Source organism: Chiloscyllium punctatum, chromosome 25 (genome assembly GCF_047496795.1).
Source record: "Chiloscyllium punctatum isolate Juve2018m chromosome 25, sChiPun1.3, whole genome shotgun sequence".
NCBI lineage: Eukaryota > Metazoa > Chordata > Chondrichthyes > Orectolobiformes > Hemiscylliidae > Chiloscyllium > Chiloscyllium punctatum.
Window position 1 is genome coordinate 83894568 of NC_092763.1, and position 22116 is coordinate 83916683.

A 22116-nucleotide genomic window follows, 5' to 3' on the forward strand; every position below is an offset into this window, starting at 1 on the left:
TTCATACCAGACCACTAGGAGCAGAGCCAGCATGATGGAATGGCAAGATCTTGTATAAAGATGCTGTATATTTCCTTTCTCAGTCTTTAACTGGTCAGATTCTGTAAATCTTAGATCAATTACTTACTTGTCATCTGGCAATGAAGTGACGTAGAATGGAACGGTGTATTTTGGGGGCAACGTAAGGGAGCAAAACTTGCTCTTGTTGAGTAGCGCGTTGACATGGGTTCGGTAGACGTCCAAGTTCAGTGGAGTTGGGAGCTTGCGATCGATTTGGAATGGCAGATCATTTAAATGCTCCAACTCACTCAGCGCCTCATGGCGAATCTGCAGGCGTATCACATAGTCCCCTTTATCCAGTTTTAGCGAGTACTGTGAAGAAACAACAAAGCATTTCATGAACAAGCCATTTTGACAAAACGAGATACACCTTCAACACACTTCAAAATCAATGTTTTGTATTTGACTCACATTTAGAAAGAACAGAGACTTGCATTTCAATCGCACCTTTAGCAACATTGTATAGCAATCAGCAACCAATTTAATACTTTCAAAGTAAAGTCAATGTTGTAGGAAATGTAGCAGCCAATTTGCACACATCAAATTCTCTCTTAAATTCTCTTGGTAGTGATCGCAGGATTACTACCAATGCCACGTGCTACCCAGCACAGAAATGAAAGAATTTTTTTGCTAGTTGAGGGGTAAATGTAAATTATAACACGAGGAAGACCTCATCTGCTCTTCTATAAAGTACTGTTACAATATCTTTTACTGTTCTTGGTTTAATGTTTCAAATCAAACTGATGCTTCTGATTGTGTAGTACTTGATCAATAGTACACTGAATGGCTGGGCTCGAGTGAGTGGCACACTCAACTCCAAGAGGAGACCATATCTTCTGAGATACAGGCAAGAATGCTAGACAGAACAGTACATTGAAGATTTGTGGTGGAACATCACCCTATAAGTTGACTCTCATCTGGAGTCTTGGTCGGACACATTGAGACTAGTGTGAGTGACAGTTTAACTGAGTTCCTTATTTTCCCATGTGCAGTTGGAACAGAGCTAAAGTACTGTTGTTCTCTAACAGCACCAGTACTACTGGTCCAATAGCTTAAAGAAAAAATGGTTTGAAACCCCATCATGGTACTGATAAATTAAGCACATTAAGAATTTCATTCACATGAAATGAAAAAAAAAATTGTACACCTTTTTTAGAGGATGGGGCTTCAATTGAGCCTTGGCTTTCCTGTAATTCAGTTTGACAGGGTGGGAAAGATTGCACCTCTCCAGAAATGTTTCTCTTTTTTTCTCATGTTCTCCCTACTCGCTTCTTTTCCATCCCCAAACACATTGTAAGATGTAGGTGCAGAAGCAGGCCATTCAATGAGATTGTCGCTTATCTGATAACCCTCAACTTCCTGTTCCTGACTTATTCCCCACAGTACCTTCACAAGCCTTGATTTCCGCACTAATTAAACAAAAACCTTGTCTCTCTCAGCCTTGAATATCCTTAACAATCCAGCTCGACTGTCCCATGGTATAGAATTTCACAGATTTATTTAAATAGTGGAGATGGCTCACCAAAGGAGAGCAGATCATGGCACCGTGGCGGGCACTACTGTTCAGAAGGGCAGGAAAAACACTTGTAGGGCCATAGTCATAGGGGATTCTATTGTACCGGGAGTAGACTGGCGGTTCTGTGGCTGAAAACGAGACTCCCGGATGATATGTTGCCTCCCAAGTGCTCGGGTCAGGGATGTCACCCTGCAGAGCATTCTAAAAGGGGAAGGTGAACAGCCAGTTGTCTTGATGCACATAGGCACCAACGATACAAGTAAAAAATGAGATGAGGTCCTGAAAGCAGAATTCAGGGAGCTAGGAGAGAAGTTATAAAGGAGGACCTAAAAGGTAGTTATCTCTGGATTACTACCAGTGTCATGTGCTGGCCAGTGAAGAAATGAAAAAATAGGCAGGAAGAACACGTGGCTTGAGAGATGGTGTAGGAGGGAGGATTTCAGATTTGTTGGACATTGGGACCGGTTCTGGGGAAGGTGGGACTATTACCTATTGGACAGTCTGGAACTAATGTCCTTGGGGAGTTTTTGCTACTGCTGTTGGGGAGGTTTTAAACTAATGTGGCAGGGGCTGGGAAACAGAAGAGAAGACAAGTAGGCAGCGAGGTGGAAACTGGAGACTGTAAGGATCATGAAGTTAGCATTAACAATGGGAAGAGTAGGCAGAGAGCAGATGAAAACAAATGAACTGGTGGCCTGAAGTGCACATACTTGAATGCAGGGTGTACAGTGGGTAAGGCAGATGAATTAAGGTTTTGGGTGCCTGGGAGAATGGCGTTATTACAATCACAGAGACTTGCTTGAAGGAAGGGTCTGATGATTAGCAACTAAATGTTCCAGGATATAGATGCTTCAGATGGGACAGGGAGGGAAGTAAAATGGAGGGAAGGAGTTGCATTGCTAGTCAGGGATGATATCACGGCTGTGCTAAACGAGGATACTATGGAGGGCTTGAGTAGTGAGGCATTATGGGTGGAGATGAGAAATAGGAAGGATGCAGTTACATTGTTGGGGCTGTATTACAGACCTCCCAACAGTGAGCGTGAGGTAGAAGAACAAATAGGTAGACAGATTATGGAAAGATGTAGAGGCAACAGGGTGGTGGTGATGGGAGGTTTTAATTTTCCCAACATGGACTGGGATACAGTTAGTGTCAGAGGTCTGGATGGGGTGAAATTTGTAAGAAGTGCCCAGGAGAATTTTCTAGAGTAGTATGCCAATAGTCCGACAAGGGAAGGGGCCATATTGGACCTGGTGTTGGGGAATGAGCCAGGCCAGGTGGGGGATTTCTTTGAGAACAGTGTCCACAATTCTGTAAGTTTTAGAATACTTGTAGACAAAGATGAAAGTGGTCTTAAGGAAAAAGTACTAAACTGGGCCAAGGCCAATTATATCAAAATTAGGCAGGAGCTGGGAAATGTGGATTGGACACAGCTATTTGAAGGGAAGTCCACATTTGATATGTGGGAGGCTTTCAAAGATAGGCTAAAGACAATGCAGGACAGGTATGTCCTGGAGAATCTCAAAGCCTTTTATTCTTATATAAGAAGCAAGTAAGTAACTAGAGAAAGTATTGGTCCACTAAAGGATAATGAAGGAAGGCTGTGTGTCGAACCTGAGAAAATGAGTGAGATTTTGAATGATTACTTTGCATCAGTGTACACTGAGGAGAGGGACATGATGATTGTTGAGATGAGAGATAGAAGTTTGATTACTCTGGATCATGTTAACTTAAGTAGGGAAAATGTGTTGGGTATGCTAGAGGTTATTAAGGTGGACAAATTCCCAGGACCGGATGGGATCTATCCCAGGTTGCTGAGGGAGGCAAGAGAGGAAATAGCTGGGGCCCTGACAGATATCTTTGTAGCATCCTTAAATAAAGGTGAAGTGCCGGAGGACTGGAGGGTTGCTCATGTTGTCCCCCTGTACAAGAAGGGTAGTAGGGATATTCTGGGTAACTACAGACCAGTGAGCCTGATGTCAGTGGTGGGGAAGTTGCTGGAGAAGGTACTAAGGGATAAAATCTATTTATGTTTAGAAAAGAATGGGCTTACCAGTGATAGGCAACATGGTTTTGTGTGGGGTAGATCGTGCCTTACTAACTTTAAAATAGAGTTCTTTGAGGAAGTGACCAAGTTGATAGATGAAGGAAGGGCTGTTGATGTCATATACATGAACTTTAGTAAGGCATTTGATAAGGTTCCCCATGGTAAACTAATGGAGAAAGTGAAGTCACATGGTGTGCAGGGTGTTCTAGCGAGGTGGATAAAGAACTGCTTGAGCAACAGGAGACAGAGAGTAGGAGTTGAAGGGAGTTTCTCGAAATGGAGAAAGGTGACCAGTGGTGTTCCAGGGGTCAGTGTTGGGGCCACTGTTGTTTGTGAAATGCATAAATGATCCGGAAGAAGGTACTGTTGGTATGATCACAAGTTTGCAGATTACATGAAGATTGGTGAGTAGCAGAAAGCATAGGGGACTGTCAAAGAATACAGGAGAATATAGATAGACTGGAGAGTTGGGTGGAGAAGTGGCAGATGGATTTCAATCCAGGCAAATGTGAGGTGATACATCTTGGGAAGTCTAATTCTAGAGCAAATTATATAGTAAAAAGAAGAGCCTTGGGAAAAGTTGATGAGCAGAGAGATCTGGGAGTTCAGGTCCATTGTATCCTGAAGGTTGCTGTACAGGTGGATAGAGTGGTCAAGAAGGCATATAGTATGCTTGCCATCATCGGACAGAGTACTGAATATAAGAGCTGGCAGGTCACGTTAAAATTTTACAAGACTTTGGTTTGGCCGCATTTAGAATACTGTGTACAGTTCTGGACACCACATTACCAAATGGATGTGGGCGCTTTGGAGAGGGTGCAGAGAAGGTTTACGAGGATGTTGCCTGGTATGGAAGGTGCTAGATATGAAGAGAGGTTGAGTGGGTTAGGATTGTTTATATTAGGAAAAAGGAGATTGAGGGGGGACCTGATTGAGGTTTACAAAATCATGAAGGGTATGGACAGGGTGGATAGAGACAAGCTTTTTCCCAGGGTGAAGGATTCAATAACCAGAGGTCACACGACCAAGGTGAGAACTTGAAAGTTTAAGGGAGATACACATGGCAAATACTTTACACAGAGGGTGGTAGGTGCCTGGAATGCATTGCCAGCAAAGGTAGCAGAGGCAGGCACGGTAGATTCATTTAAGATGTGTCTGGACAGATGCAGGAGTAGGTGGGGAGCAGAGGGATATAGATGTTTAGGAATTGGGCGACAGGTTTAGACAGTGGATTTGGATCGGCTCAGGCTTGGAGGGCCGAAGGGCCTGTTTCTGAGCTGTAAGTTTTCTTTGTTCTTTACCCTGAAATTGTACCCTCTGGTCCAAGACTCTCCCACAAGTGGAAATAACTTCTCCACATCTACTCTATCAAACAAAAGAATCTCCTAGGGTTCAATAAGCTGCCCTCTTAATCTTCTAAACTCCATTGAGTACAAGCCAAACTACCCTAGTCAGGAAATTCTTCAATCCTCTGGAACTGACCTAGTCAACATTCACCAATGTCGGTATATCTTTCCTTGGATAAGGAAACCGAAACTGTTCATAGTATTGTAAGTACGGTCTGACCAGCGCCTTGCATAGTTGTAGAAACACCTTCCAATTTTAAACACACTTCCCCTTGAAACTTCGTCCCATGATAGCAGGAGGTACTTTACTTCAAATGTTTAAACCACAGACTAATGGTAAAGCCGATATCTTCTCTGGCCCTGCAGTGAAGTGATCACCATTCTGAAATCAGAATCACTTGCGTCAGCTATAAATAGTACATTCATTAACATCACCATCTACAGAGATGGTCAATTTCACAGTTTTGTAGTTAGACTGGTTCAATCAGTTCAGTGCATCGATTACATTTCCCCATCCTTAACCACCACTCTTACCCTGTCAGGATAAGCATCGCCTGATCCCACCAGCTTCTTGTTTTGATCAAACAGCATCCAAAGTTGACTGTCATACTCTGATTCATACAGCAAGTCAGATAATAAGGGACAGCTTGGAGTCACTTCTCCAGACTTTGCCTGTAGTAGCACATTTTACAAAAAAGCACAATTAACACTGTATAATAAACAGCAACACATTGTAAAGAAAGCCTGTTCAACTGGACTCAATCCATGTCCTTTTTACCCTCAGCACATTGAAGCCACATCAGAGTAATGTGCAGGAAGCAGAACATCTACTCAGCAAGACATTCCTGAAACTCCCTCCGCTGTGACCATTGGGAACATCATCACCTCCAAGATAACCCAGAAGAAAGTGATGACTGCAGATGCTGGAGAGTAGAGTTGGAAAGGGTGGTGTTGGAAAAGCACAGCAGGTCAGGCAGCATCCGAGGAGGAGCCTCGACATTTCTGGCATAAGCCTTTCATTACGTTCCTGAATCACATCACTTTTCCAGTGCCACACTTTTCAACTCCAAGATAACCTGCAAAGCAGTGAGAATGGTTCAAACCAGGCTGAGATTATGTTGCAAGTCTTAAATATAAAAAAAACAAACTAAGCACTAAAGTTCACTTATGTAAAGACAAAATTTAAAAATAGGGAAGATTTTTAAAATCTGGACAGTAACTTGGTTAGTCCTCACTCACAACACTCTGCATAGTTCTGCTCTCCTATTATTAACAAGAAAAGTCTGACAGGATTTCTTCCTTCCCTAGCAATCAGAGAAAAAGGATTTGACTAAAGATCATAAAGGGATGGATAGGGTCAATGCAGAGAAAACTTTTCCAACTTTGAAGCCCAAAACTAGAGTGCATCAATATAGAGTCATTAACAAAGACAAGCAGGAATTCAGCAGCTGTGCCTCTGTCCAAAGAGAGGGGAGAAAGTGTAACTCACTCCCACAAGGAATGGTTAAGGTGATTAGCCACAAGACATTAATGGGAAGCAACATAAACACCTAAGGGAGAAAGGAGTAGAGAATATGTTGATATTGTGAGATTAAGAGGTGTGGAAGGTTTATTGGCAACAAACAGTGGTTTGAATTTGCGCATTAGAGGCCTATGTAGTTTGTACACTGGCCACAAATCTAGATATAAAATATTTACAGTTTCATTTGCCACGTCTTTAGGGCATGAGGAAATGCAACCTCAGATGGTGCTGAGTAGTGGCTCCAGTTTAGAGGGTACTCGTTCTGTTTAAATTAGCAACTCTGCATCAGAATGCATTTCACTGTTTCTGAGAGAGGAGACAAGGCATCATGTTGATACAGGACTATAGGAATAGGAGTAGGCCATTCAGTCCATCAGCCTGTTCTACCATTCAATACAATCAATGCTCATCATTTACACCAATGTTTTTTTCCCCATACTATTCCCATAGCCCCTTAGGTTTTTTAAGAAATCTCTTAATCATGAATTTAAATATACACAAGCATTCTTTTTTTAAAGTGGCAGTGTTTTCTGCAAATGCATAAATCCATATATTAGCATTTGCAATGAAAATGGGCTGAACAGTGCTGAAAATGTTGACCTCTGTCATGATCTGCTCATATACAAACTGCATTTGTTAGTAAGGATTGCAGGTGCTGGAAGTCAGAGTTAATAGATGCGAAGCTGGAACAGCACAACATGTCAGGGACTGTCAGAATGAGGCAAAACAGAAACTGGAGGAACACCACCTTATATTTCGTCTGGGAAACTTAGAGCCCAACGGCGTCAACATTGACTTCACCAGCTTCAAAATCCCTCCAGCCCCAGCCTTATCCCATGTGTAGCCCCACCCCTCCTCCTCAACCCCTGACCTGACCTAACCTGTCCATCTTCCTATTCACCTATCTGCTCCCACTGACCAATCACAATCAGGATGCTGCCTGACCTGCTGGGCTCTTCCAGCACCACTAATCCAGAATCTGGTTTCCAGCATCTGCAGTCATTGTTTTTATCTCAAACACAATAACCCCCGACCTTCAACCACCTATCATTATCTGACCTACTCTTCCCCAGCCTCATCCTTCCCTGTGTACTTCTGTGCTCCTTCCCCGTCCCCAGTCCTGACAAAGGGCTTCATCCCGAGACATTGCCTTTCCCGCCCCTTGGACACGGTCTGACGTGCTGTGCTCTTCCAGCTTCACATCTATCAACCCTGCATTTGTGATAGTGTCTGTAGGAAAATGTCCCAAGACGCTCCATGAGAGATAATGAAATGAAATACAGCATTCCATTACATCAGACAATTATTAGGATAGGTGAACAAAGAGGTATGCTTTAAGATCTTAAAGAAGAGAGACCGAGAGAAAGATCTGGAGAGGACTACAGAGAGCTGCTGAACTTAGAGCCTAGATGTTGAAAACACTGCTGCCACAGTTCCAAGTAATTAAAACTATAGAGAGGAACACAAAAGCTTTGCAACACAGATTATTCAGTTCATCTAGTCTGTCAGACAAAAAGTAGCCACTCAACTTAATCTCACTCTCCAGCTTGCAAACAGTGACTCAGTAGTTTACAGCATTTCAAATGCTATCCAAGTGGCCAAGTTTGGTGAAGCATAGGGTCCCAGGTGGGTTAGAGGGTTAAATGAGTTGGAGTTATGAGAACGGTGAGATCACAGAGGGGTTAAAAATTGATGCAGTGGGTCAAACCAATGGAAGTTAAAATATAGGTAACCGTTCTGAATAATTACAAGTGCATGGAAGATGGAAAATGTAAGGTTCAACAGGAGGACACAAATGCAGTGTAACGGGTACGGATGCATCTCAACCAGCATGCTCATCATGGCAACTAAAGATTGTAGCCCTGGGATCATTCTGGAGCTTTATATGTCACTCCACGATGCAGGTACCTTGCTCCATACCAATTGCCCAAAGAAACCATTCCTGGCATCAATCCTGAACTTACTCCTTATCAGTTCAGAGATATCTCTTGCTCTTACCATTGAAATGCAACTTGAATAACATTGTGGATTGACTTTCACCTATTCCACAGCACTGGCCAGTATTCGCATCGGGGAATCAGTTCACTGCAGGAGGCAGCCATTCAGTCCAACAGGCTTCTATCATCTTTCTGAATGAACAATTCACAATTGATGATGTGATGTTTTGGTCATTATGGAGACTTGGATATTACAGAGATGGGAATGGTTGTTGGATGTTCCAGGATTTACACGTTTCAAAAGTAATGGAAGTGGGGAGGGGGAAAAGGGAAAAAGGACGTGGGGGAGCGGCACTGCTAATCAGGGATAATGTCACAGCTGCAGAAAGGAGATCATTGAGGAGGGTTTATTTATAGACGCAGTTACGGGAGGAAGTCAGAAACAGGAAAAGAGCAGCCACTTCATTGGGAGTTTTCTTTCCCACCCGCCCCCACCCCCAATAGCAACAGAGACACAGAGGAGCAGATTGAGAGGCAGATTTTGGAAATGTGCAGAAGTAACAGGTTTGTTGTCATAGGTGCCTTTAACTTCCCTAATATTGATTGAAACCTACTTAGTTCAAATAGTTTGGATGCAGCAGTTTTTATCAGGTGTGTCTGGAAAGGTTTTCTGATGCAATATGTAGATAAGCCGACAAGAAGAGAGGCCATATTGGATTTGGTGCTTGACAATGAACCAAGCCAGGAGTCAGATCTCTCGATCGGAGAGCATTTCGGTGATAGTGATCACATCCATGAGTATATAAAGGTCATGGAGTTAAGGATAGGAGCAGACGGTATGGCAAAAAATTTAATTGGGGAGGGGGAATTACAATGCTATCAGGCAGGAACCTGGGCACCTAAATTGGGAACAGGTTTCTCAGGGAAATGCACGACAGAAATGTAGAGGTTGTTTAGGAAGCACCTGCTGATGATGCTGGACAGGTCTGTCCCACTGAGGCAAGGAAGGGATGATAGGGTGAAAGTACCTTGGGATGTCAAGCATATAGTCAAGAGGAAGAAGGAAGCTTACTTAAGGTTGAGTAGGCAAAGATCAGACATGGATTTAGAGGGTGACAAAGTAGTCAGGAAGGAACTGAAGAATGGGGCATGAAAATGCTTTAGCAGGCCAGATTAAGGAAAACCCTTAAGGCGTTCTACATCTCTGTGAGGAACAAGAGGATAGCCAGTGTGAGAGTAGGGCCGATCAGGGATAGTGGAGGGAACTTGCATCTGGAATTGGAGGAAGTAGGGGAGGTTCTTCATGAATACTTTGCTTTAGTATTCACGACTGAGAGGGTCCTTGACGTTTCTGAGGATAGCGTGAAACAGACTGATAGGCTGGAACAGATTGATGTTACGAAGGAGGATGTGCTGAAAATTTTGAAAAACCTAAGGATAGATAAATCTCCTTGGCCAGATGGGATCTACCCTAGGTTAATACAGGAAGTGAGGGAAGAGATTGCTGTGCCTTTGGCGATGTTCTTTGTGTCCTTACTGACCATTGGAGTAGTGCCAGATGATTGGAGGTTTGCAAATGTTATTCCCTTGTTCAAGAAAGGCAATAGGGATAACCCTGGGAATTACAAACCAGAGAGTCTTACGTCAATGGTAGACAAACTATTGGAGAGGAGTCTGATAGACAGGATTGATAATTACTTGGAAAACCATAGTTTGATTAAAGGTAGTCAGCATGGCTGTGTGTGTGGCAGGTCATGCCTCACAAACCTTACTGAATTCTTTGAGGAGGTGACAAAACACTTTGATGAAGGTAGAGCAGTGGACGTGTGTACATGTGTTTCAGCAAGGTGTTTGATAAGGATCCCCATGGTAGGCTCATTCAGAAATAAAGGAGGCCTGGGATACAAGGAAACCTGTCTGTCTGGATACAGAATTGCCTGGCCCATAGAAGACAGAGTTGTGATAGATTGGAAGTATTCAGCCTGGGCCTCAGTGACCAGTCGTGTTCTGCAGAGATTGGTTCTTGGACCTCTGCTCTTTGTGACTTTTATAAATGACTTGGATGAGGAAGTGGAAGGGTGGGTTAAGTAAGTTTGCTGATGACACAAAGGTTGGTGGAGTGGTGGATAGTGTGGAGCGCTGTTGTAGGTTGCAATGGGACATTGACAGGATGCAAAGCTGGGCTGATGGAGTTCAATCTGGAAAATTGTGAAGTGATTCACTTTGGAAAGTCGCATTTGAATGCAGAATACAGGGTTAAAGGCAGGATTCTTGGCAGCGTGGAGGAACAGACGGATCTTGGCATCCATATGGTGTGTTCACTTTCATTATCAGGGGGATTGCTATGCTGTAGTTCTATCGAGCCCTGGTTAGTCCACACTTGAAATATTATGTTCAGTTCTGGTCGCCTCATTATAGGAAAGATGCAGAAGCTTTAGAGAGGGTGCAGAGGAGATTTACCAGGAAGCTGCCTGGACTGGAGGGCATATCTTACGAAGAAAGGTTGAGGGAGCTATGGATTTTCTCACTAGAGTGAAGATGATGAGAGGTCGAGGAATAGGGAGAGAGAACAGTTAAATGTGTGGCTACAGGGATGGTGCAGGAGGGAGAGATTCCAGTTTCTGGACAACTGGGGTTCATTCTGGGGAAGGTGGGACCTCCATAAACAGGATGGTCTACACCTGAACCTGAGAGGCACCAGCATCCTTGGGGGGAGGTTTGCTAGTGCTCTTTGGGAGGGTTTAAACTAACTCTGCAGGGGCATGGGAACCTGGACTGTAGCTTTAGGGTACAGGACCTTGAGTGTAGGGAGGTTAGGAACAAGGCATCGATCTCGAAGGAGGGTGCCAGTAAACAGGAAGGTGGCTTGAAGTGTGTATACTTCAATGCCAGAAGTATAAGAAATAAGGTAGGTGAACTTGCAGCGTGGGTTGGTACCTGGGACTTCGATGTTGTGGCCATTACAGAGACGTGGGTAGAACAGGGACAGGATTGGCTATTGCAGGTTCCAGGGTTTAAATGTTTTAGTAGGGTCAGAGGTGGGGGTAAAAGAGGGGGAGGTGTGACATTGCTTGTCAAAGATAGTATTACAGCGGTGGAAAGGACGATGGATTAAGACTCGCCATCTGAGGAAGTTTGGGCTGAGGCTAGAAATAGGAAAGGTGAGGTCACCCTGTTAGGAGTTTTCTACAGGCCTCCTCATAGTCCGAGAGACGTAGAGGAAAGTATTGCAAGGATGATTCAGGAGAAGAGTGAAAGTAATAGGGTGGTTGTTATGGGGGACTTAAACTTCCCAGATATTGACTGGGAAAGCTACAGCTCGAGTTCGTTAGATTGGTCGGTGTTTGTCCAACGTGTGCAGGAGGGTTTCCTGACACAATATGTAGACAGGCCAACAAGAGGTAAGGCCATACTGGATTTGGTTCTAGGTAATGAACCAGGCCAGGTGTTAGACTTGGAGGTAGGTGAGCACTTCGGGGGCAGTGACCACAACTCGGTGACTTTTACTCTAGTGACGGAGAGAGATAAGTGTGCACTGCAGGGCAGGAGTTATCGCTGGGGGCAGGGAAATTATGATGCGGTGAGGCATGACTTAGGATGCGTGGATTGGAAAAATAGGCTTCAAGGGAAGGACACAAATGATTTGTGGAGCTTGTTCAAGGAGCAGCTATTGGGTGTCCTTGATAAGTATGTACCAGTCAGGCAGGGAGGAAAGGGTTTGTGAGGGAGCCGGGGTTTAATAAGGAATTGGAATCCCTTGTAAAAGGGAAGAAGGCGGCCTATGTAAAGATGAAGCGTGAAGGTTCAGTTGGGGCGATTGAGAGTTATAAGGTAGCCAGGAAGGATCTGAAGGGAGAGCTAAGAGCAGTGAGAAGGGGACATGAAAAGTCCTTGGTTGGTAGGATTAGGGAAAACCCTAAGGCTTTCTATAGGTATGTCAGGAATAAAAGGATGACTAGGGTAGGTATCGGTCCAGTCAAGGATAGTAGTGGGAAGTTGTGTGTGGAGGCAGAGGAGATTGGAGAGACACGAAATCAATACTTTTCGTCAGTACTCACTCAGGAACAGGACGTTGTTGCTGATGTGAATATTGAGTCACAAGTGATTAGAATGGATGGCTTTGAGGTATGTAGGGAAGAGGTCCGGGGGATACTGGAAAGGGTGAAAATAGATAAGTCCCCTGGGCCTGATGGCATTTATCCTAGGATCCTCTGGGAAGCTAGGGAGGAGATAGCGGAGCCATTGGACTTGATTTTTATGTCGTCGTTGTCCACAGGAATAGTGCCAGAAGACTGGAGGATAGCGAATGTGGTCCCCTTGTTCAAGAAGGGGAGTAGGGACAGCCCTAGTAACTATAGGCCAGTGAGTCTCACTTCTGTTGTGGGCAAAGTCTTAGAGAGAATTGTAAGGGATAGGATTTATGAACATCTGGATAGGAATAATGTGATTAAGGATAGTCAGCATGGTTTTGTGAAGGGCAGGTCGTGCCTCACAAACCTTATTCAGTTCTTTGAGAAAGTGACCAAGGAAGTGGACGCGGGTAAAGCAGTAGATGTGGTGTATATGGATTTTAGCAAGGCATTCGATAAGGTACCCCATGGCAGGCTCATGCAAAAACTACGGAGGTATGGCATTGAGGGTGCATTTGAGGTTTGGATTAGGAATTGGCTGGCTGGAAGGAGACAGAGGGTAGTAGTTGATGGTAAAGGTTCATTTTGGAGTGCAGTTACTAGCGGTGTTCCACAAGGATCTGTTTTGGGACCATTGCTGTTTGTCATTTTTATAAATGACCTGGAGGAAGGGCTTGAAGGCTGGGTGAGCAAGTTTGTGGATGATACGAAAGTCGGCGGAGTGGTGGACAGCGAAGAAGGATGTGGCAGGTTACAGCGGGATATAGATAAGTTGCAGAGCTGGGCAGAAAGGTGGCAAATGGAGTTCAATGTAGCTAAGTGTGAAGTCATTCACTTTGGTAGGAGTAACAAGAAGATGGATTACTGGGCTAATGGTAGGCTACGAGGTAGTGTGGATGAGCAGAGGGATCTTGGTGTCCATGTACACAGATCTTTGAAAGTTGCCACCCAGGTAAATAGTGCTGTGAAGAAGGCATATGGCGTACTGGGCTTTATTGGTAGAGGAATTGAGTTCCGGAGTCCTGAGGTCATGTTGCAGTTGTATAAGACTCTGGTGTGGCCTTATCTGGAGTATTGTGTACAGTTTTGGTCGCCATACTATAGGAAGGATGTGGAGGCACTGGAACGGGTACAGAGGAGGTTTACCAAGATGTTGCCTGGTATGGTAGGAAGATCGTATGAGGAGAGGCTGAGGCACTTGGGGCTGTTCTCATTGGAGAAAAGAAGGTTTAGGGGCGATTTGAGAGAGGTGTACAAGATGATTACGGGTTTAGATAGGGTTGACAGTGAGAACCTTTTTCCGCGTATGGAGTCAGCTGTTACTAGGGGACACAGCTTTAAATTAAGGGGAGGTTGGTATAGGACAGATGTTAGGGGTAGATTCTTTACTCAGCGGGTTGAGAGTTCATGGAATGCCCTGCCAGTATCAGTGGTGGACTCTCCCTCTTTATGGTCATTCAAGCAGGCATTGGATAAGCATATGGAGGTTATTGGGCTCGTGTAGGTTAGGTAGGCTTCGGTCGGCGCAACATCGAGGGCCGAAGGGCCTGTACTGCGCTGTATTTTTCTATGTTCTATGTTCTAGGTGACTTGATAGAGGTGTACAAGACATTGAGAGGCATAGATAGAGTGGATAGCTAGAGACCTAGTCCCATAGTGGAAATGGCTATCACGAGAGGTCATAATTTTAAAGTAATTGGAGGAAGGTTTAGGGGAGATGCCAAAGATAGGTTCTGTACACAGAGTGGTGGGTATGTGTGCATTGCCAGCAATGGTGGTAGACTCAGATGCATTAGAGACTAGTGAGTTTTAAAGAGATTTGTGCCTCAGTTTAAGGTTCTGGATCTAAGTTTGCTCACTGAACTGGCAGGTTTGTTTTCAGATGTTTCATCACCCTACTAGATAATGTCATCAGTGAGCCTTCGGAGAAGCACTGGTGGTACGGCCCACTTTTTATTTGTGTGTTTAGGTTTCCTTGGGTTGGTGATGTCATTTCCTGTTCTTTTCTCAGGCGGTGGTAAATGTGATCCAAGTCACTCTGGAGAGAGCGCAAAAGAGGCTGAACATGTTGCTGCCTAGATTGGAATGCATTACTATAATGAGAGTCAAAGTGTGTGGCACTGGAAAAGCACAGCCAGTCAGGCAACATCCAAGGAGTCCACGTTTCAAGCACAAGTTCTTCATCAAGAATGTATAATGAGAGGTTGGACAAACGTTGAATGTTTCTCTAGAGTAGCCGAGGCTGAGGTGAGCTGATAGCAGTATATAAAATGATGAGAGGCAGGGTTAGGGTGGATTGTCAGTCTTTTCCCAGGATCAAAACTTCAAATACTAGGAGCATTGGTTTAAGGTGAGGGGGAAAAGCTTAAGACATTGGTGAAGGCACTTTTAGTATACCACGTTCAATTCTGGTTTCCCTGCTACAGGAAGGATATTGTGAAACTTGAAAGGGTTAAGATTTACGAGGATGTTGTCGGGTTGGAGGGTTTAAGCTATATGGAGATGCTGAATAGGCTGGGGTTATTTTCCCTGCATGGCGGAGGCTGAGGGGTGACCTTATAGAAGTTTATAAAATCATGAAGGGCATCGATAGGGTAAATAGACAAGGTCTTTTCCCCAGGGGAGGAGAGACTGAAACTAGAGGGCAAAGGTTTAAGGTGAGGGGGCAAGATTTAAAAGGAATCAGAAGGGCATTTTTTTCATGCAGAGAGTGGTGTGTATGGAACAAGCTGCCGGAGGAGATGGTGGAAGTGAGTATAATTCCAGTTGAAAGGTATCTGGATAGGTATCTGAATAGGAAGGGTTTAGAGGAATATAGGCCAAATGCTGGCAAACAAGACTAAATTAGTTTAGGATACCTGGTTGGCATGGACGAGATGGATCAAAGGGTCTGTTTTCGTGCTGTACAGCTCTATGAGAGTTTTTTTTTACAAAGACAGTGATAGGTACCTGGATCGCACTGCTAGGGGAGGTTGTAGATGCATATACAAAAGCAACCTTTAAGAGGCATTTAGATAGACAAACAAACAGGTCTTTAGTCATCTGCTCTCTGAAACATACTGCTTTAAAATCGTCAAGTAAGACTGCCCTAGTTTAGGGGCGGCACAGTGGCTCAGTGGTTAGCACTGCTGCGTCACAGCATCAGGGTCCTGGGTTCAATTCCCAACTGTCTGTGTGGAGTTTGCACATTCTCCCTGTGTCTGCGTGGGTTTCCTCCGGGTGCTCCGGTTTCCTCCCACAATCCAAAGATATGCAGGTTAGGTTAATTGGCCATGCTAAATTGCCCACAGTGTTAGGTGTGTTAGTCAGGGGTAAATATAGGGTAGGAGTTTGGGTGGGTTTCCCTTCAGAGGGGCGGTGTGGACTTGTTGGGCCGAAGGGCCTGTTTCCACACTGTAGAGGGTCTAATCTAATCTAATTATTAAATCCTTTCACAAAAGACCAACACCTGTATGTCACTAGTTTGAAAACCACATTCTTCAAAAATATACAAATCAGACATCTTTTACCAATTATTTTAAACTTGTGCGCTGTTATCCTCTGTCCCTTCAGAAGTGGGAACTTTTACCTGACCTATACGGTGTACGTCCCTTGAGTTTTTGAATACCTCTATCAAATTGCTTCTCCTCGCCTTCTTTACCCCATGAAAAATGTGGAGAAAACTTTCCCAATCTATTTTCAAAACTAAAACACTTCATCCCTGAAGCTATTTTCATGAATCTTTTCTGCTCTCTCTTTTTCTTTCCTGTTTTCAAAGGCAAAGGCCAAGTACAATAATTCACCAAGCTTGATATTGGTTCCATGGAGGCAAGTTATTGACATAGCAGATTTCCCGTCCAGGAGAACACTGAATGCAATTGGAGATTACACATGGTAACTGATTAAATTAATTACCTCTCAGTAAGAATGCTGTAAGCAGTTACCTGATTAAAATTGTATGTTAAAACCAACTCATAAAGTTGTCTGTTGTTGGGCAGCACATCCCGAGAGCCTAAGGGTCTTGTTTTGGCATCCACAGGCCTGTTGAAAAATGTAATCTTTTTATCATCGGCTTACAATTTAAAAAAAAATTCAGACCTGGGACTAAAATAAAGACCTCTGTCTTTCTGCATCCTAAAAAAACACAAACAGGTTTGTCTCTGCCATAAATCAAATCAACTACAGCTCGGGGTTCTGATTTAGAAAAAGAATGCATCATTTATCATCGCTAATAAACTAAATCCAATATTATAAATGTTGCACCATATTCCAGTTATGGTATGGGTATCTGAGGAAATTAATTATATGGCCAGAACTACAGAGATGAAGAGACTTGCATTTCTGTAACATTTTTCACATCCTCATGATGCCCAAGAGTGCTTTAACAACTGATGAAGCACTTTTGAAATGCAGTTACAATTGCAATGTAGGCAATCCTGCAGCCAGTTTGGGGATTGCAAGTTTCCAGAAAGAACAATGAGATAATGACCAGATAAACTGTCTCTCAAGTGAGTCGGATGGAGTGCTAAATACTGGAGGTAATTCCCCTGCTTCTTTAAATAGTGCCATGAGTGCTTGACGGGGGCAAACAGATCTCAGTTTAACATTCATCTGAAAGGCAGCATTTGCGACAGTGCAACCCCTTCCTTAGTACTATGGAAGTGTCAGCTGAGATTGTGTGTTTTTCTGTCTCTAGTGGGACTTGAATCGATAACATTCTGACTCAAACATGAGCGTGCTACTACTGAGACAAGGCTAAAAACACATCTGCACGAGGTAAAGCCTTCAGGTTGTTTTGCACCATACAACATGTTCTGTAACAACTAATTAAACTAACAATCTGTTAAAGGTCAAGGCACCAACCGGTATTTTCACACAGCAACTTATTTCAAATAAAATGTTTACCGAAGAGTCTGGACCCAGTTTTTTAGGGTCAGGACAGGTGAGAGCTCTTCATAATTCAGCGAAGCTGTGATATCAAATCGTGATATTCCTTCCGATGCATGCTAGAAGGAAATAATTATAAATGTAGTTAACACTTCTGCCTGTTAACTTTACAACCTAATTACATCACACCGTTATGCTTCCTGCTGAATAGAAATCATTACTCACCACAGTTTCCAATTATTTTAAACTTCAATACCTCAGAGTACAAACCTGGTTTTTGCTCACTGTTTTACAAAATAAATTCATTAGCCTCGGGATGTCGACATCAAGGGCAAGGGTGGCATTTATTGATCATTCCTAGTTGTCCTGGCAATGTGCGAGAACTTACATTTTGGACAAAGTGGCTCTTTCTACAGCTCCTGTGCAGGGTACCTTCAGACTGTCCCCGTGAGAACAGTCTTCTCAAATCTTTCTTCTCTTTTTTTCATGGAACACCAGAGACTTTTCTTTTTAACCACCTTGAACTCTGAACTGTAATCCCTTTCTACTTAACCATCCTCCTTTATTCCGTCCTCTGCTGTTATTGTGGTGCCCTAGGATATCTGAGCAAAAAGGAAAACATTGGAAAGAAAATCTTCTTTTTCTATTACACCTTTCATGGGGTCAGGATACGTCAGAGTTTTAGTGCCAATGGAGTAGCTTGTGAAGTGTGGTCAAAGGTGTAATGTAGGAGATATGGTAGCCACATTATGCCCAATACACTCCCAAACCATAAAGTGAGTGTATTTTTACCAGCAAATCTGTTTTAATGGTTAAAACCGAAAGAACTGCATATGCTGGAAATCAGAAACAAAAACAGAAATTGCTGAAAAGATCAACAGTTCTGACAACACCTGTGGAGAGAAATCAGACTTAACATTTTGGGTCCAGTGACCCTTCTTCAGAACCGATTGAGGATGGGTCAGTGGACCCGAAACGTTAACTCTGATCTCTGAGTTTTAGTGTTGTTGGCTGAACGCGGAATTTTGACCAGATTACAAAGGATCACTTCTCTGAAATAATTACCATGGGATATTTATGCATATTTGAATACAGAGTTTAATGATTTCAGAAAAACAGCATCTTTAACAGCATAGTAGTTCATTCATATTGGTAAAGTCTGTGAAGAGAAAGCAGAGTTAACTTCTTAAATCCAATGATCCTTCTTCAGAACAGGGATTCACCTGATTTGAAACATTAACACTGCATTCTCTCCAGACCTGCTGAGACTCCCCAACAATTTCTGTTTTTGTTTCAGATTTCCAGCATCTGTAGAATTTTGTTTTACTTTGTTAATATTGTTTTGCTGACAGTGCAGGACTCTGACAGTAATGCCTTCTCACAGTGCAGCACTCTCTCAGTACTGAGTTTCTGATAGCTCAGCACTCTTTCATTACTGCCCACACACCAAAAGTACAGACTCTTACAGTGCTGCCTCTCTGACAGTGCAGTGTTCTTTCAGTATTAACTCTACAGAACACTCCCCTCTGACAACACAGCACTCCCTCAGTACTGCACCTTCACCATGCAGACTCCCACAGTACTGCTCTTCTGACAGAACTGCACTCCTTCAGTGCTGCTCTTCCAATGATGCTGCACTCTCATTACCGTCTCTGATTGTGCAGAGTTCCCTTCCGTACTCAGATAGTGGGAGACACCCTTGGTCGAGACTCTTAAAACAATCTGGACTGCAATGGAGCATTAAACCTGGATTTTGTGCTTAAGACTGTGGTGAGAGATTGAATGAATAACCTTTTAACTCTGGTGACAGTACTACCCAGTGAACACTGCACAGCTTTTCAGCTTGGTTTTGGTTGGAATCTGTTACAAGAAGGGCTGCCAAGTCTCCAGGAATGCAATGTCAATCTCCTGGACAAGTGATTTATGGAAAAACAAAAATCATAGGGTAGTCAACAATAATTTCGTCATAAAAATACTGTAGATGGCTGCTTGACAGGACAAGGTGCTAGGAGGAAACAGGTTGGGTGACAACACCTGAATCTCTTCAGATTTGGCAAATCTCACTACAAGGAAACACATTGAGTGGTTCAGGCAGCAGAGTTTGAGTCACTAATCAACAGTAACTGAGCCTGGAAATGTGATCCATCCTGAAGATTCTGCAACTCTTCATAACATACCCAGAGGGAGATTGTTCCAGTGAGGTTATCCATGGTGTCTCCGAGGGAAATGATACAAATGAACTGAAACACTATGTTCTCACCTCCACCAGCGCAACGATCATTCACTGCCTTATGAAGTTGACAGTTTTGATTTCAGAGCACAACATACTCATATAGATTATAAACTGGGCACACTCAAGTTCACTTGACATCATAAACAAACCTGCAGTTCATCATACACTGAAAGCCAAGTGTCCTACAAGCTTAAGGCTACTTTCCTACAAGCTTAAGGCTACTGTCGGCCATTAGTTACTTTCATAGAACACAGAACGATAAAGCGCAGAACAGGCCCTTCAGCCCTCGATATTGCGCTGACCTGTGAAATGAATCTGATGCGCACCTAAGCTATACCATTCCATTTTTATCCATATCTATGTCCAATGCCCATTTAAATGCCCTTAATGTCAGTGAGTCCACTACTGTTGCAGGCAGGCTGTTCCATGTCCCTACTGCTCTCTGAGGAAAGAAACTACACCTGATAGCTGTCCTAAATCTATCACCCCTCAATTTAAAGCTATGGCCCCTCATGGTAGCCTTCACCATCCGAGAAATTAGGCTCTCCCTGTCCACCCTATCTAACCCTTTGATCATCTTATACATCTCGATTAAGTCACCTCTCAACCTTCTTCTCTAACAAAAACAGCCTCAGTTCCCTCAGCCTTTCCTCATAAGACCTTCCTTCCACACGAGGCAACACCCCAGTAAATCTCCTCTGAACGCTTTCTGAAGTTTCTACATTCTTCCTATAATGCGGTAACCAGAACTGTACGCAATACGCCAGGTGCGGCTGCACCAGTGTCTTGTACAGCTGAAGCATGACCCTGTGGCTCTGAAACTCAATCCCTCTACCAATAAATGCTGACACACCATATGCCTTCTTAACAACCCTATCAACCTGGGTGGCAACTTTCAAGGATTTATGCACCTGGACACCACGATCTCTCTGTTCATCTACACTGGCAAGAATTGTACCATTAGCCTAGTACTCTGCATTCCTGTTACTTCCTCCGTAGTGAACTACCTCACACATTTCTGCTTTAAACTCCACATGCTACTTCTCAGCCCAGTTCTGCATCTTATCTATGTCCCTCTGTAACCCACAACATCCTTCGACACTATCCACAACGCTGCCTACTTTAGTGTCACTCGTAAATTTACTAACCCATCCTTCCACACCCACATCGTTTTATAAGGATGACAAACAGTAGTGATCCCAAAACAGATCCTTGAGGCACACCATATGCAACTGAGCACCAGGATGAACATTTCCCAACAATCACCGTGCTCAGAGTTCTTTCAGTTCGCCAAATTCTGATCCAAACTGCTAAATCACCTTCAATCCTGAAACCCCACATTCTGTGCAATAGCCTACAGTGTGGAACCTTATCAAATGCCTTACTGAAATCCATATACACCACATCAACTGCTTTACCTTCATCCATCTATTATGTCACCTTCTCAAAAAACTCAATAAGGTTAGTGAGGCATGACCTACTTTTCACAAAACTGTGTTGACTATCCCTAATCAAATTATTCCTTTCTAGATGATTAAAATCCTATCTCTTATAACCCTTTCCAACACCTTACCCATGACCGAAGTAAGGCTCACCAGTCTATAATTTCCAGAGTTGTCCTGACGCCCTTTCTTAAACAAGGTAACATAGCATGACATTCAACTGGAGGTCTGTACTTAACCAAAAGATCTAATCAATGCATATGAGTGCCACTTTCACATGCACCGGCATTTAGTGCTTATTTCTCCACATGAAGGCTATTATCAGGTGAATGCCAGGATCAGCTATGATTCAAACTAACTGGTTTCTGTCTTGTTAGTCATGGCTCAGTGGAAGCACTGTCACTGCAACTAAGGCTAGAGCTTCAACACACTCCAAAATCCGAGCTCACACTCCAACTGCTACACTGTCAGAGGTGCCAGCTTTTAAGATTAAACCAGATCGATGTAAACAAATTGAAGGGCGCACTGTTTTTGAAGGTAGCAGAAGAACCTTCTCCTCTGCGCCTAGGTCAATATTTTGACATCTTTTGCATGAATTTCCATTAAGCAGTGTCTCTCTCAAACCATGACTCAACACAATCCAAATCAACTGGGCAAAAGTGACGAAGGGCTTTTGCCCAAAACATCGATTTTCCTGCTCCTCGGATGCTGCCTGACCTGCTGCGCTTTTCCAGCACCACTTTGATCTAAACAAGCCAAATCAAGCACAATATTAATTACTAAAAATGTCCATAAGCCATGCAAAAAGGACAGTACTCACAATGTGTAACGTATCACTGTTACACCTCAGGCCGTGGAATGAAATGACATAGTCGATAGTAGTGTGTCTCAGGCTAGACCACCATCGTGCAATGCAAATCTCAATGGTCTTCTCTTCCTACAAGAATTAAAAGGTTACAACAATACACCAAAGTCAGTGAACCTAACAAAGCTTTCACATGGTAGATTGTTCAACAA

General features: G+C 43.5%; 1 protein-coding gene across 1 annotated transcript in view; it reads right to left on the reverse strand.

Annotated features, from left to right (window-relative positions):
* LOC140496086 (tripeptidyl-peptidase 2-like) overlaps positions 1–22116 on the reverse strand; it is a 134982-nt gene that overhangs the window by 23158 nt on the left and 89708 nt on the right. The window contains exons 18-22 of the mRNA XM_072595620.1: positions 21920–22036; positions 17443–17543; positions 16482–16578; positions 5504–5641; positions 128–372 (exon numbers count right to left, since the gene is read on the reverse strand). Of these exons, the coding sequence (XP_072451721.1) occupies positions 128–372; positions 5504–5641; positions 16482–16578; positions 17443–17543; positions 21920–22036 (698 nt within the window). The remainder of the gene's footprint in view (positions 1–127; positions 373–5503; positions 5642–16481; positions 16579–17442; positions 17544–21919; positions 22037–22116) is intronic.